Source organism: Nicotiana attenuata, unplaced genomic scaffold (genome assembly GCF_001879085.1).
Source record: "Nicotiana attenuata strain UT unplaced genomic scaffold, NIATTr2, whole genome shotgun sequence".
In the NCBI taxonomy this organism is placed as follows: Eukaryota; Viridiplantae; Streptophyta; class Magnoliopsida; order Solanales; family Solanaceae; genus Nicotiana; species Nicotiana attenuata.
The window spans coordinates 4,591-20,054 of record NW_017675396.1 but is presented as its reverse complement, the minus strand read 5'-3'; the positions used below and the strand labels follow the sequence as shown (position 1 = coordinate 20,054).

The 15,464-nt window shown below is 36.0% G+C and overlaps 2 protein-coding genes across 2 annotated transcripts; one reads left to right on the top strand and one right to left on the bottom strand.

Annotated features, from left to right (window-relative positions):
* The first annotated feature begins 391 nt into the window (after nt 1-391).
* Nucleotides 392-2,638, top strand: LOC109220027. The gene is made up of 5 exons (XM_019384486.1): nt 392-566; nt 666-718; nt 1,721-1,897; nt 1,986-2,063; nt 2,154-2,638. The coding sequence occupies exons 1-5, from the start codon at nt 507-509 to the stop codon at nt 2,320-2,322; spliced, it is 537 nt and encodes a 178-aa protein (XP_019240031.1). The 5' UTR covers nt 392-506; the 3' UTR covers nt 2,323-2,638.
* Nucleotides 2,639-4,059: 1,421 nt separating this feature from the next.
* LOC109220026 (protein root UVB sensitive 4) lies at nt 4,060-9,604 on the bottom strand. Its single transcript, XM_019384485.1, has 10 exons — nt 8,873-9,604; nt 7,832-7,978; nt 7,496-7,642; nt 6,595-6,657; nt 6,416-6,492; nt 5,561-5,666; nt 5,223-5,325; nt 4,977-5,128; nt 4,813-4,878; nt 4,060-4,582 (listed from the first exon to the last, which is right to left on the bottom strand). Exons 1-10 carry the CDS (start codon nt 9,461-9,463, stop codon nt 4,385-4,387), a joined length of 1,650 nt encoding a protein of 549 aa, XP_019240030.1. The 5' UTR covers nt 9,464-9,604; the 3' UTR covers nt 4,060-4,384.
* Nucleotides 9,605-15,464: the final 5,860 nt, after the last annotated feature.

Below are 15,464 nucleotides of genomic sequence, written 5' to 3'. Positions count from 1 at the left end.
AAGCCAAGCCAAAGCAAACCAAGCCAAGCCAAATCAAGCTAAGCTAAGCCAAATTGGTAAAGAAAAAGTTGGGATGGGTGGGTAGGTGTATTGTAACTAGTTTGCAAATGGGTAGAGATGGGTAATTGTTTTAAGCTCAATTGGTATTTAGCATAATTTTTTTTTTCTTTTCTGTTCCCAACATCTAACAATGAGTTTGTCAAGTATTTAACGAAAACCAAAAGTGTTTATTTTTACAAAATTAAACGATCAAAATTGCTCAAGATATAATTTCAAGGACTATTTTAGACCTATCTCAAAACACAAGCAACCATTTTTGTAATTTTCTCGTCATGGGGTCATAGAGTAGTGGGATGTTTTAGTTATTTGGGCTAACATTGGGGTAAGATAAAAACAATTTCACAGGTATACTCACTCACTCCGAAAAATACCTTTACTTTTGCTCCGTCTTCCTGAGCTAAAACCCTAAAACCCTTTGCAGAAGTGCGATACCTTGTTCAGTGGATATGTCGGGACGAGGAGAAGAGAGCGATTCCGATGCTCCCGAAGAACTCACTACCTTACAGGTTCGTTTTATTGTGTTTTTTCTGATCAAATTACTGTTTTTTTTTTTTTTTTGCGATATCAGATGTAGTGGTAGTTGAGCTAATTGGTTTTGATTGCAGGGAATTGAAAAAGATGAGGAGATTAGAAAAGTTGAACGAGAAAATAAGGCTAGGTATGCTCTCTTCTTAATTTGATTTTTCCCTACCAAGGTTAGTGGAATTGTTGGCGAACTGTTATAACTTCAATTTTCAGATAGAAAATCTTCTTGACTGCTGAATTTATTGGCCATTAGTCACTAGAGCTGAATTTAGCTATATTATCGACCAATTTTGGTGAGGAGAAAGTTGAATCCTTTCCAAGTTGTTGAGGAAGCTGTTTACTACCTCTTAAGGCTTGAATTAGAGAAACTTGCATTTCTGTTGAAAAGTGTTGTAACAAGAAGAAAAGGAGAAAGTTTAAGTTTTTGGTTAATTGAGAAGTAAACAAGTATTATATCCCTGCGTTGCTCCAGGCTTGATATTCAGTTGTTTTTTTGGGTATAGAAATGTGTTGTATTTCCCTACTGGTTTTGCTTTGATGGTTTTGGAGATTGTAAGGTAGTATTATGGCCCCCGGACTTCGGTCCAGTAGTAGGGGCACAACGCATGACATGTGAGTTAGGTGCACGTTCTAGGTTCAGACTACGTCGTAGACAAAAGCATGCCCGTCTGAGGTTTGAACTCTGCCGTAGACAAACCAAAGTAATTGGTGTTTAAGTGGACATGGATAGAAGGGCGGGCCTGTTATCCATCGAGTTTCAAACTGTGAGCCACTCGCCTTGGGGATTTCTAGGTTCTCAAAAAAATAATACTTAAGATTTAAAGTCAGTATTAGTTTCAAGGAAATATGAAAGTTCTTCTATTTGCCATTCCTTGCATATCTATAGTGTCAATGGCATCTCGCTTGTGCTTATGGTCCTTTGAGACTGTTATATTATAACATTTGGGATGACCCATTATTTAAGCCCTGAAAACTAGTAATTTGCTTGTAATTTTTCTTCATATGGGGGATATTCGTGGGAAATTCCACGTGTTCAATTTGATATTCTTGCCATGGAATTATAGCCTTTAATTGCAAAACATGAGCAACTTATGGTCTTTGTATCTTTTGTTATGAAATGACTGCTCTGTTGTAGAGTTGTTCGAGAAGGTAAGGAACGTCGTAGACAATGGGCTCAAAAGTTAACTCCACGACCTACGCGAAATGATGAAAGCATTGAAGACATAAAAGAACCTGAGAATGCCCAAGAGTCAAAGGACAATGGAGGAATGCTACCTGATGAGATTGTGAAAATCCTTGCAGCTCGTGAGAAGTTAGTTGCATTTCTTAGTGCATCCTTAGCTTCTATATTCTTCACATACTTCTCAGTTCTTGAAAAAGGGTACTCACTTGTTGTGCAGGAAAGTTTTCTCCTCAGACTCAGAGGAAGAACATGAGAAGAAGTCCACCTCTAAAAAGAAAAGATCCAAGAACTCTGGGTGAGGATCATGCACTTCTCTTCTGCTTTAATTGAGATAATTTTCATAACCCACTTTTAGTTACTCGTTGTATTCTTGTGGCTTGGTCAGGTCTGGACCAGTTATTTTGAAGGATCTACCACCTCCTCCGTGCTTAGAGAATTCACTGGAATTCTTAAAGAAACGCAAGATGCAGGTATCAAGGTCATCAGCTGTTTTGAACAATTCCAATCAAGCATTACGGCTTCTATCCGCATCTGGCTTGCTACGTAACAAATGATGGCGATGATTCTGAAAATTCTAAGCTCAGGCTTATGCTAATGTTGTATCGCTTGCTTTAATGAGAAATATGCTCTGCTAAAGGTGTTAAACGGAGAACGCCTTCCGGACATCTGATGGGGTACACCATAAAGAAAGAAATCAAACGATGTAACAATTTTTGATGGTATATTGCAACTTTTTTTTTTTTTCCAATTATGGATGGGACTGTTCAACTGTCAAACTGCAACACTTCCATCCCAATCAAGTTTTGAATCATTAAGTAGTTAAACAAGATTATGAATTGCTTAAACAAGAAAAAATGTTGTTTTGTCTAAGCAGCGTTGTCAGGTTAGAAACTACATTTGCGTTGAAGTGATCCCGTGATCTTGTTGTATGCGTGGTTGTACTACAAGTGATATCAACCACCAATGGTAATTGCATCCTTACACTTCGCATATAAAGCTGTTATATAAGCTTTCTAAGGTTTGAAATATGACAACCCATAATTAAATCTTACTTTCAAATATTCTCAGCTGTAGAGTGGTACTAGAATGATCTAGTTAAAATGACATTCCTCTGAAGCGTGGTCCTCAAGTGTGATAAGTCGAGTAGCCAGAGGCCCAGACAGCTGAGAAAAGTGTTTTAAATTATATTTGTGTTCAATTATGCCATCACCTCTAATTCAATGTACAGTATCAAAGCAAGTATAGGTCTTGTTTCTAGTCTTATGCTATGCTACACCATGAAAGATTTCAATATGCTTGGCCTCGCTCGTACAGAGCGTGTCAAGACATTATTTCATAGAACAGAAAAAAAAATGTATCAAGGTTCTAGGTGAGACGGTACACAATTTAACATGTTGCAAATTGTGTGGGGGCGAGAAGAAAGCATCGTCCTGTTTCAGCCACTTGTGTCCATAGTCTGAAACTCAACATTTCTTTCCGTAATTACTTACTGGGCTGAAACTCTCAGTCTAATCACTATGGTGATGTGATAAGTTCACATTCTGGGGCTCAGACAAAGAAGATTCTTGCTCTTTGGTTGCCACAAAACCATGCTTTTGAATGATTCCCTTGCAACTTGCAAAGATGATGAGTAATTGCAAGTTGCGAATATAGAGAATGCCAGCCAAGCAAGATAGTTGGGATATATAGACAGTTTTTCTTGGTTTACTGGGACTGTCTGGTTTCGTCTTCTAGTAGAGCACAGGTTTGGTTAATCTAGTTTTGTTCAGAGTGGTTTTTGATTCAGAATCACCCCTAATCGTTTCTTCTTTCTATTCCTTTGTGAACTCTAATACTTGGTTATCTGGGTTCATGGAGCGGGTCCAAATTCATAAATCCATTAGAAGGCACACCCTTTTCAAAATGTTGTTCCTGATTCTTGTTTCAGTTTAAGATTACCAGCCAAGCATAATAATGATCTCTCTTCTCGGGAAAAAAGTACAGTAGATACTACACTATCTGCTCTCTCACCCAGAGCTACTACTATTAAACAAGATTGATACAGGATTAAAAGTCTCTTTTATTGTGTGTGTGAGTGTGTGAAGAGCTGAACGTAAAAGCACTAAGAATACTTCTTTAGCAAAGAGGTAGTGGAAGCTTGGTTTTCATCATTAATGATAATGGGAAGTCTCACATGAAGAGGGCATTTATTATTAACAAAACACCAAAATTTGTATTTCCCAAAAAGAAAGATAGATGTAGTAGTGTAGACGGCTAAAATATCTTCATCTTATCAAACAATTGCTAAACCCTTCAGCACGCATTCAGAGAAAATGGATAAATGAGGAAACACAAATTTATGGATAACAAGTTTAACCTTAACCACTTAATATACAACATGGAGAAAGCCACTCAAAATTTGTACAACACTTGCTTCCCCCCTCCAACAAAAAAAGAAAAACTCATCTCTCCCTACCTGCAGAGAGGAAAATGAAAACCAGCGCGGGCAGGGCTTGTACAAGGCAACTCTTTTCACTTGAGGGATGCCAAAAAATTCGATTATATACAAGCACAAGGGAATCATAGATAGCTTTGCTCTTTTGCAAATAAACCATAGCCCGAAGAAGACAACATTGCTTACCATCCATAGCAAGGTTGCTCCTGCGTGCTGAAAAGAATATTCTTACATGCCCACCCCAAAGACAACATTTGCTCATACAACTGGCCCATATTTTCTTCTGTTAATCTCTTACCATCTTCAACCAGGTTAAACCATTGCTCGAGAACTGCAGTGGAACTACCGCAAGCTTCTATATCCTTGCGGACATAACTTGCCTGTCAATCACCATATTTACTTCTTATTATTAAAGTACCAAAATTGGTGAATGACCATTATAAAAATCTCAAAAATAAGAAACAATTATTGCTAGACATGTTATTCAAAGTAAAAGTAATGGTTTTCCATCACTCCCTAGTTCATTTGCAAAAGGAAAATCATCCTTCCACATTACTACCTGATATATTAATTACTATGAGAGTAAGAAATGGATATAATAATGTCTTACATGCAAAATGCCCCTGATCACATCTGTAGTGCCGACCCCTTCCCGCAGCGAAAGTAGGACACCATACTGTAATAGCAAAGCAAGAAGAACTGCCTAAGAAACACATTCAGAAGAGCAATTGCTGCCCCTGATTACTATTCTTTTTTGCCTTTCGCTATACATACCTCCTGATTCCTTTTCGATTCACTAGTCAATCTCTCTGGACTCAAGAAATAAAAGTCTTCATTAATCAAAGATTCCATCATATTCTTAGATAGCTCTGCTGTGCAAGGTGTAGGATTTACGTAACCGATTCTGATAGACCATGGCTCCCTGCCTGATTAAAGCTGATTAAGAAGCTTTATCTAATAATGAAGTAGCACCAAGTGAAGCAATAATGCCTTATTACGGCAACATGCAAGAGCAATTACCTCTGCTCCAAGATAAGCCAATACCCTCCTGTTTACTCACCTCTGCAGGTGATGGGACAAATCCTTGTTGAATCCATGTGCTTATAATGATCTCAAGTCTATCCTGGAATTAATGTAAAAGGAGTGATCAGAATCAACATGTGTAGGATGATTAATATTCACACAAGAAAGACTGTTAAGCAGGCCATGACATATCGCATATATCTTCTCCTTAGAGCGAACATAACAAGTCTTGTCACTTTTAATTGTTGATTCTCACTCAAATCTACTTCCTATAAGAAAGACAGTATAATTCAATTTGATAATTGATCCTTTCTGCATAGAGAATGAAGGTCAACCTTAGTTAATGTCTGCAGATGCACATGCTTTAGTCCTTGATATATACCAAAAAGATCAAGCACTGAGAAGATTGGGTACACCACAAACGGTAGACCTGCTTGCAAACTTTTACATCATCGAGAAGTCAGGAATCTACATCACAAGGATTAGTACAGAAAAAGACAAACATATGATAACTGATTCTTTGATTATAGGACCTTATATATAGGAAGGAAATAGTAGAAGATATAATCTAAGTTGCTCCGACATGGCAGTTTAGGTGCCGCACCCGTGTCGACACGACACTAGTATGGATGTGGGTACGGGATCCGTACTGGATTTGGTCAAACAATTTTGGGTACTTTGACCACGACGAACGGAAAAATTCGAGACTAGATACAATTTGATTCCCGAAATCAGAACCAAAAATAGGGTGAATTTAAAGAAAATAGCATACCTTATCTAGGAAATCAATCCTTTACTTATAAGTAAGTATTCCACAAAATTTCTCATAATTTAGAGATATTTTTAATTTTTAATTTTATTGAATTACTTTTAGCCGGATCTCCACACCCGTATCCGTACTAGGATCCGTATCCCTGAATCTTAGAATTTACATCTCGAAGGATCCGACCTCTAGACCCACACCCGTGTCCGAGCAACTTAGGATATAACCACACACTCACTTCTCATATCATAGTGTAAAAAAGAAATGATAAGAGCAATGCGTATAGACTGTTCCACTTCAAGCACAACAAGATAGGCTAAACGGAATGGTTCATGAAGGCAAATGGAAAGAATCTCTAAATAATTTGAAATATACAGAAAAAGAAGCTGATGGCGATAGTTCAGAATTTCAAGTTGGAAAAAAGAACCTTGGATTATTAGCAAATAGTATATTCAGGGCTGCAGCAAGTGCAAGACCAAGATTATCGAAGCACACTGTTTGAATCTGAAACATAAACCAACAGTCAGATTGGAATAGCGAAATTAATAGGAATATTAATCATAACACTACAGATCCAGCAATGGCGCGATGAATTATATACATAACCTGTTCTTTTGCAGAAACCTCACCAAGATTATCGGCAATTGCAAAGCTTCTATGAACGGCAGTCTGTTAACATGTAAACAATAAATTTTGATCAGGAAAAGTCCAGCTCAAACCTCAATGGTACTGATAAATCAAGAACATAATTGTGCTTATTCAGATCACAAAAATTAACATGTGAATTGGCTATTTAAGAAACTAAACTTATTCAACATATTCGTTCCCCCATTAACTGGCAAAAACAAGCAGTTAATAGCGGATAATGTCATGTTGAGAAATTCATTGCATAAATTCTCTTCTAGATGTTATAAATATGCTAAAAATGCTTAACAGAAGACAAATTGCTTCTCTCAGATCTCCATGAACTATGAATGTGAATTGGTCATTTGCGGAAGCGATTGGCTACAGTACTCAACTTCAACTAGTTACATTTACCTCGAGTTCAATTTCAGAGAGCAATTCAACTTAAGTAGCATCAGCCTTAAAAGTGCAAGAGTTGACTTGGGACTTTACTGTAGAAATTCAAAGTCTCTTAAGTGCATAGATTTATTAGCCTATTATTTTGAAATATGTCAAATGCACTTTAGATCTTAATCTTACCACTTTACATAACAAAAATTTGAAGAAATCAATTCATATGTCAAGTTGCAGTTGAATTGTTAGAACCCACAAGGGAACTTTTTCTTTGATAACCAGAACCCACAAGGGGAACTAAAACATGGTAAACTGCTGGCTGGCAAGAGAAGTGAAATGGTATTGCTTATACTCAAATAACTAGCTCACATCTACCAAGTATCATAACAAGGAGCTAAAACTGGAGAATTTGAGATCACTGATCAGATAAAAGTGCTATACTTCACATGCATATAAATATAACATCATATGTTTTGAAGCTGACACTTACACCAGTTGCTAGGTAACACGCAAGGCTTATTTGCTTGGCGATGTTGGCAATTGATGCAAGCATCAAAAAGTATTGTGGGAATACAGGAGTCAACAATTCAACTCCAATGCTCAAACTGAAGAGAACAGATGTATAGAACCTTACTCTCTGCAGCCAACACCAAAAAAACAAAGTAAGAAACATGCCAGATGAAACTTAGATAGCCTCTTGAGGTAATCTTGCTTAAATATAAGCATCATTTCCCGAAAGATAGAAATGAATTCTAATTATAAAGAACAGTAAAATAAGCTTTATAAGATGAGTTGCACAAAGTATTCCCTGTTAGAAAAGCTATACCTTAAGATTGGTATCAAACGAAGATGCTAGGCTAGCAGTGTAGATGCACCTGCTCAACCTTCCAAGACCATCCTTCAGGACCCAATTTAGTGCAGCAGCTGATGGAAATGAACTGGAGTTCCCTATTCCAATTGCCCGCAACATAGCCTGTATATCGTTGTTCACAAAATACAACCGATTAGACAAGCCATTTTCAAGGCAGTTATTTGAGTGATCCGCACCTTAGATGTTAACTCACTTAAAGCTATTGATTTTGCAGGTACACATATATCAAGTGAACTAGTGTACAATTCTACCAGTGAACTATTAAAAGACTACTTCCCTTATAAAGATCATAATGACTAATTCCAGCAGAGTCACTTGACCTTATCACTGAGCTCCGATGGAAGATTTGAACTTTTTACCATGTACCAATAAACAAGTTTTACTAGTTTATAGCTGAGATAAGAATATGCAATATCAAAATCTAAACTTTTTACCATATACGAGTAATTTACAAGTTTAATAGTCGAAATATGAAGATTCAACATCAGAATTCAAACTTTATTACCTACACAAATAAGATTACAAGTTTGATAGCAAAATACAAAGATACAATACAAAAATTGAAACTTTTCACCGTATACAACAATTTACAAGTTCAATATCTGAAATGTGAAAGATCGAATACCAAATTTGAACTCATATACCAAAAGTTTAGTAGTTAAAAATATGAAAATTCAATATCAAACATACCTTCTTTACGTATCTAGTAGTTTACAACTTTAATAGGAAATCTGAATATTCACTATCAAAATTCGAACTTTTTGCGTTATACCAACAATATACAAGTTCAATCACGGAAACAAACGCGTACCAATGACTTACAAGTCTAATAGCTGAAATATGAACACTCAAAACCTAACATATGAACTTTTCACTGTATAACAATAATTTACAAGTCTAATAGCTAAAATATGAACAATCAAAAAAAGAATTTGGACTTTTCACTGTATAGCAATATTTACAACTTTAATAGCTGAAACATTAAAAAATATGAACCTGGGTGGCAAAAATTTGGAGAGCAGAACTGGAAACACGATGAACAAACTTCCACTTCACGTATTCAAGGTAATTACTACTAACTTTCCTTGGAAGGAAAAAATTCCTTACAGCCAAAATACAAATTCTGACTAATTTTTGAACTGTATCTTCAAAATTACAGCAGAAATCAGATAGAGTAAAAGCATTCCCATCGACAGGGACCAGTTTTAAGTCATTCCCATCCCAGATATACCTATAAAAATTGTCTGACTTTCGAACCAAAACACGAAGACAATACGGGACAGTGGGTGTTTTTTGCTTATTAATCAACTTTTCTTCTCCAAAAGTTAATGAATTTTCCAGAGATTTTGTAACACCTGGTGGGGTTATGGAGGTTTTGGGGTTATTGGGTATGTCTGTTTTGGGGTTGGGGATGTGGGGTTTGTCTGGAATCCATGAAAAAGAACGGATATTTTTACTTAGCCTTTGTTCTTGAAAGTTTATGGAGGATTTGAGGTTATTGGGTATGGCTATTTTGGGTGAGGGAATGTGGGGATTCCATGAGAAACAAGAACGAGCTCTACTCGATGGATATAAGTTGGATTGCATGAAATTTTAGTTGAATTCTCGAGAGAATGGCTCCTGAAATTTCAATGGTTTGTGTTTATATGAGATATAGAACGGCCAGGGTTCAGTTAACACTTTAGATGACTTCGGTTCTGTTTTTCCCAAGAACTAGAGGGACAATATTTACTTCAGGCAGTACTCGTTTTTGACGACTACAAAAAAGGGTCAAATATGTCCTTATACTATTGAAAAGGGTTTAGTATTACCCTCCGTTATATTATCAGTCCAAATATATCCCTATCGTCATACTATCGGTCCAAATATATCTCTGATATCATGAAAGTGGTACAAACCTACCCTTCCTCCGTTAACTGCCTTCCCTATGAATACATTTTATTGCTAACTCACCATTTCACCCTATTTGCAAATACCAAGTTCAATTACTTTGAAGTTCTATCATTATTTTGAAGACTTCACCGCCTCTACTTCCTCTTGCTTTTCAAAATACCTGTTGATTCTCTGGCCGATCCTGGAATTATACGTACCTTTCACTTGACCTTACAATTTTGTGTTTTATTTTGCTTTTCCTTGTGTTGTTGTTGAATTTGTAAGACATATTTAGGGAAAATTTAGTAGCACTTTTATTATAACATAACACGTAAAGAGAGAAAAAATGGTAGCCTTTCAGAAATGTCATTGAAGAGAAAGAAACAAAAAAAAATTAACTCTCGAGTCTAGGTTGTTTTTCTTTCTTATCATGGTCAATTTTGAAACCTTAAACTAGTTTGCATGTATCTTTGCTTAGTTTGTTATATAAAACAAATGTATTTTCGTCCGTATAAGCATGAATTTTGAATAGCAAAATCAGAATTTTCTCGGTTCACATTGTTTCATATTATCTTTAGTTGTTAGCATTTCGTTTGATATAGTTTGTTTGTATATCTATGATATGTGATTTTTCTTCAAATGAACGGGAAAGAAAGGTTGTTAGGGAGGGATGAAAATGGGAGTATAATGGTGAGGTGGCAAAGAAATGTTGTCATAGGGAGGCAGTTAACGGAGAAAGGGTAGGTTTGTACCACTTTTATGATGTCAGGGATATATCTGGACCAATAGTATGACGTTAGGGCTATATTTGGACTGATAGTATAACGGAGGTTAATATTAGACCTTTTTCAATATTATAGGGGGCATATTTGACCCTTTTCCCATTAGACTTTCTTTCGGAAGTACCTAAGTATTTTTCTTTCTTTCTTTTTTTATTTTTAATATTTTAAATTAATAATTATATTTTCTTATTGTATTTTTCATATACTTTTTGCATATGTAAATTCTTTTTTAAAATAGTTAAGTTCATATTGATTCAAAAATTTGAAAGTAAATAATTTCAATAAGAAGATTTATCATGTGCACCGAGTCTGAATATTTTCTCTATTTGGGATTAATTTTACCAAATATCATTAAATTTACTTTTGTAATACTAAATTATAAATTTATTTTTTGTAACAGTAAAGTCACTAAACTAACTATGTGTAACACTAAAGTCACAAAATTATTTTTTATTAATAGTATAAGTCACTACATTATGAGTTAATTGTCTAAAAAATACAAAACATTGGACAATAAAATATTTGGCACTGGAAAATGAATAATTATCGCCACATCATCATTTTGCCACAGTGTCCATGCCACAAGAGAAAATTTTTATCACGAAAATCCACTTTTTTATAATCTATATTCTTAACATAAACAATTGAAAAAGCATAAAAATTAAAAAGAAACGAAAAAGAAAAAGCGTTTCCAGATTAGTGAACGATTCTTGGCTATCGATGTTGACGAGAAGCATCCTTTGATAGCTCTCGACATTCATCGCATAATTACAGGCGTAGAAGCGATTTTCAACCCCGTTCCAATTGATTTTCCAATATGTTGAGGATTTGGTTGAAATTTGACAAATTGAGTTTTTTGAAGACGAGATGAAAAATGATTTTTGAAAGTTGAAATTGGTTTGACATGCATTTTACTCGAAAAGAAATAGAAAAACTTCAAAAACTACTCTAGAACTGTTTTTGGAATTTGAAAATGTTGTCTTCAAAATTTGCCCAAAAAAAAGATTAAAATTTATAAACAAACAAATATATGAAAACAAAATTTGAAAAAAAAAATCTCCTAAATTTTATGGTCAAACAGGAACTTAACATTACATGTTTGATCTTAAAGATTTTCCGTTTAGTTGAACCCAAAAAAAAAATAAGATTTTCCGTTAAAGTTTTCCAATGGCGTCAGATTTCGGTTGCGGCTTTAACAGGACCGTGGCAAATAGAAGGCCCAAGCAGTTTTGATTCTCCCGCGAAGTTGAAAAAATAAAGTTTTACTTTGCACATATGACTCGTTTTCCTTTTCGTTTCTTTTAATTTTTATGTATTTTTTAATTATTTATGTTTTGTGATAAGAAAATTTTACGTGGCAAATGATCATATGGAGATGGCATTTAACTTTTCAATAATTTGTGTTTTATTATTACAAAAATTAGTTCCGTAAGTACAAACAGTTAAATTCATTCACTTTATTGTGATAAAAATTTGTTTTATTGCCCTTCTTCATGGGTTACAAATTGCTATTAACAATAGATTACTACCGCTCATTGTAGAATCAGACTCCCAGGTACTTATCACACTCCTACCACACGGTAACCTGAAATACTCACACCTCTTTCATGCTTGCAGGTTGATGTTGCGTGACTTGCATACGCCACAGCTCAATCACATCTACAGGGAGGGTAATACTGTTGCAGATGCACTGGCACTTTTTGGGAAGAAGCTTCACCAACATACTGATGTTCTCCTTTTTGCTACCCCCCCCCTTTTGTATTACCGTACTTACTTTTGGACTCGCAGGGCACTGGAACTATACGTTCTATCCCTTCTTTGTTGTAACTTCTCTCAATAAATAAAATGCTTGTTCACAGCAAAAAAAAAATAATAATAATAATAAAAAATAAGTTTAATAAGGATCGTGGATGAATTTAACCTCATAGTATCGATGTTGTACTCGTTGTCACAATTCTCAAGGTATCAAATTCAGCTCCTGGAGGTAAGGTGACCGTGGAATATGCTAAGGGTGGTGTGTTGAACGAGGAAGTAAGGAGAAAATCTCAGGGTTCGTCCTTACAAGCAGATATCTTGGTTACAGAAGACCGGGGGAGAGATAGAACAAGAGGCTCAAGGAATAGAGGTAAAAGTAGAAGTAAGTCAAGGTCCAAATATTATAATATTACATGCAACCACTGTGGCAAAAAAGGACACATCAAAAGGTTTTGCCAAGTTGAATCAAGACACTAGAGAAGGAAAGAAAGCTGAAAATAACGAGAACAATGTTGTTGCTATTGTTCGAGATGACCTTCTTTTTGCTTATGATGAAAACGTCATCAATTTGGTATCCCATAAGACTAGCTGGATAGTAGATTCTGGAGCTACTTCACATGTCACACCAAGAAAAGATTTTTTCTCATCTTATACTACCGTTGATTCTGGAGTGTTAAAGATGGGCAATGCCAGTGAAGTTAAGATGTTTGGTGTTGGCACAGTTTGTTTGAAAACTAATAATGGTTCAACGTTAGTTCTTCAAGATGTCAAGCATGTTCCAGACTTCCTTTTCAATTTGATCTCCGCAGGAAGATTAGACGATGAAGGTTACCATAATTTCCTCTTTAATGGCCAATGGAAGCTCACTAAGGGCTCGTTAGTAGTGGCTCGCGGAGTCAAATCTGGTTATTTATTTATATGTGACACAAGGCTCTATTCTTAATGACTCCATAAATATGGTGGAAGGTGATACTTTATCAGAATTGTAGCACAGAAGATTGAGTCATATAAGCGATAGGGGGATTACGTGTTTGGCTAAGAAAAGTTTGCTTTCTGGATTGAAACAAGCAAAGCTGAAAAAGTGTATCCATTGTTTAGCTGGCTTACAGAAAAGGATTTTCTTTCATAGTCATCCTCCCTCAAGAAAGCCCGATTTATTGGAGCTAGTACACTCTGATTTGTGTGGTCCTTTTAAAGTAAATTCAAAAGGTGGCGCACTTTACTTTGTGACCTTCATTGATGATCATTCATGTAAGCTCTGGGTGTATCCTTTTAAATCTAAAGATCAAGCACTTGGCGTGTTTAAGGAATTTCAGGCCTTAGCTGAGAGACAGACGGGGAAGAAATTAAAATGTACTCGCACTGACAATGGTGGTGAATATTGTGGTCCCTTTGATAACTATTGCAAGGAACAAGGAATTCGTCATCAGAAAACTCCGCCTAAGACGCCTCAATTGAATGGTTTGGCAGAAAGGATGAATAGAACTCTAGTTGAGAGAGTTAGATGCTTACTTTCAGAGGCTAAACTTCCAAATACATTTTGAGTGGAAACACTTAACACTGTTGCCTATGTTATCAATTTGTCTCCTGATGTTGCTTTGGATGGTGATGTCCCAGATAGAGTTTGGTTACCAAAGATGTTTCTTATGATCACCCGAGAGTTTTTGGATGCAAAGCTTGTGTGCATGTTCCTAAAGATGAGAGATCGAACTGGATGTCAAAACTAAGCAGTGCATCTTTATCGGTTACGGTCAAGATGAGTTTGGGTATCATTTTTATGATCCAGTTGACAATAAACTTATTAGAAGTCATGATGCAATATTCTTTGAAGACCAAACTATTGAAGATATTGACAAAGCTGAGAAGATAGATTCTCAGAGTAATGAGAGCTTAGTTGATATTGATCCAGTTTCAATTGCTAAGGCACCTGTTGCACATGAAGAAACTCAAGACAATGATGGAGATAGTGATCAAGATCAAAATGATCATCATGGTATAGATGTTATGGATGCTCCAGTTGATGAAGTTGTGGTTGATCAGCAACCAAATCCTGCACAGGTAACTACTTCGAATGCTCCTGAAACCTCTCTTAGAAGATCTACAAGGGAGAAGCAAAAATCCATGCGCTATCCTCCTGATGTGTATGTACTTTTGACTGACATGGGAGAACTTGAGAATTATGATGAAGCCATGCAAGATAATCACAAAGATCATTGGATCGAAGCCATGGAAGATGAGATGAAGTCACTCCATGAGAATGGCACATATGAGTTAGTGAAATTGCCGAAAGGTAAGAGAGCTTTATCTAACAAATGGATATTTAGAATAAAGCATGATAACCATACCTCTGCGCCTAGATACAAGGCAAGGTTAGTTGTTAAAGGTTTTGGCCAGAAGAAGGGAGTTGACTTTGATGAAATTTTCTCCCCTGTTGTGAAGATGTCTTTTATTCGTGTGGTTCTAGACTTAGCCGCAAGTCTAGATTTAGAGGTTAAGCAGATGGATGTCAAGAATGCTTTTCTTCATGGTAATTTAAACGAGGACATTTATATGGAGCAACCTAAGGACTTTTTAGTTAAGCTTACAGATAAGCATGCGTTTTGCAGAAAATTGGCAGGCATAAAGCCTGTCAATAGTTCCTCTACTTGAAGACATATTTGGCCCCTTGGCTAGAGGGGGAGTTTGTTGGGAACATGCCCATGTTGTCCAGTCAAAGTCCCAATGGCCTAATCCTATTCTCTTTTGGTTTCCATTCCTATTCGGAATTGGATTCGGTATTTATTCCTATTTTGAGTGGGTTTTGGCTTTAAGAGAAAACACCACCCATGATCTATAAATAGGACAACCTTAGACAATTATTCTATGCTCATTGATACAAGTCTTTGAAAGACATAAGCACATAAGAGTGGTTTAGAGAGAGCTTTCATCAAGAGAGAAGAGAGAAGAAAAGTATTTGTTTTACTGCAGATTTTTATTTCGACCAGCCAACTTCAAATCACATTTTTCGATTCATTAACCGTTGGATCGGGCTAAAATTTTGAGTGAGTGTTCGCAACATCTTAATCTTGGATTTGAACGGTGGAGATCGGATTTGGAGGCTTGTAGCATCTGATTTTGAGCCTCGAACACCAACTTCATTTTTGTGGGTTATACTCTTTCTTCAATTGATTAGTTGTTGC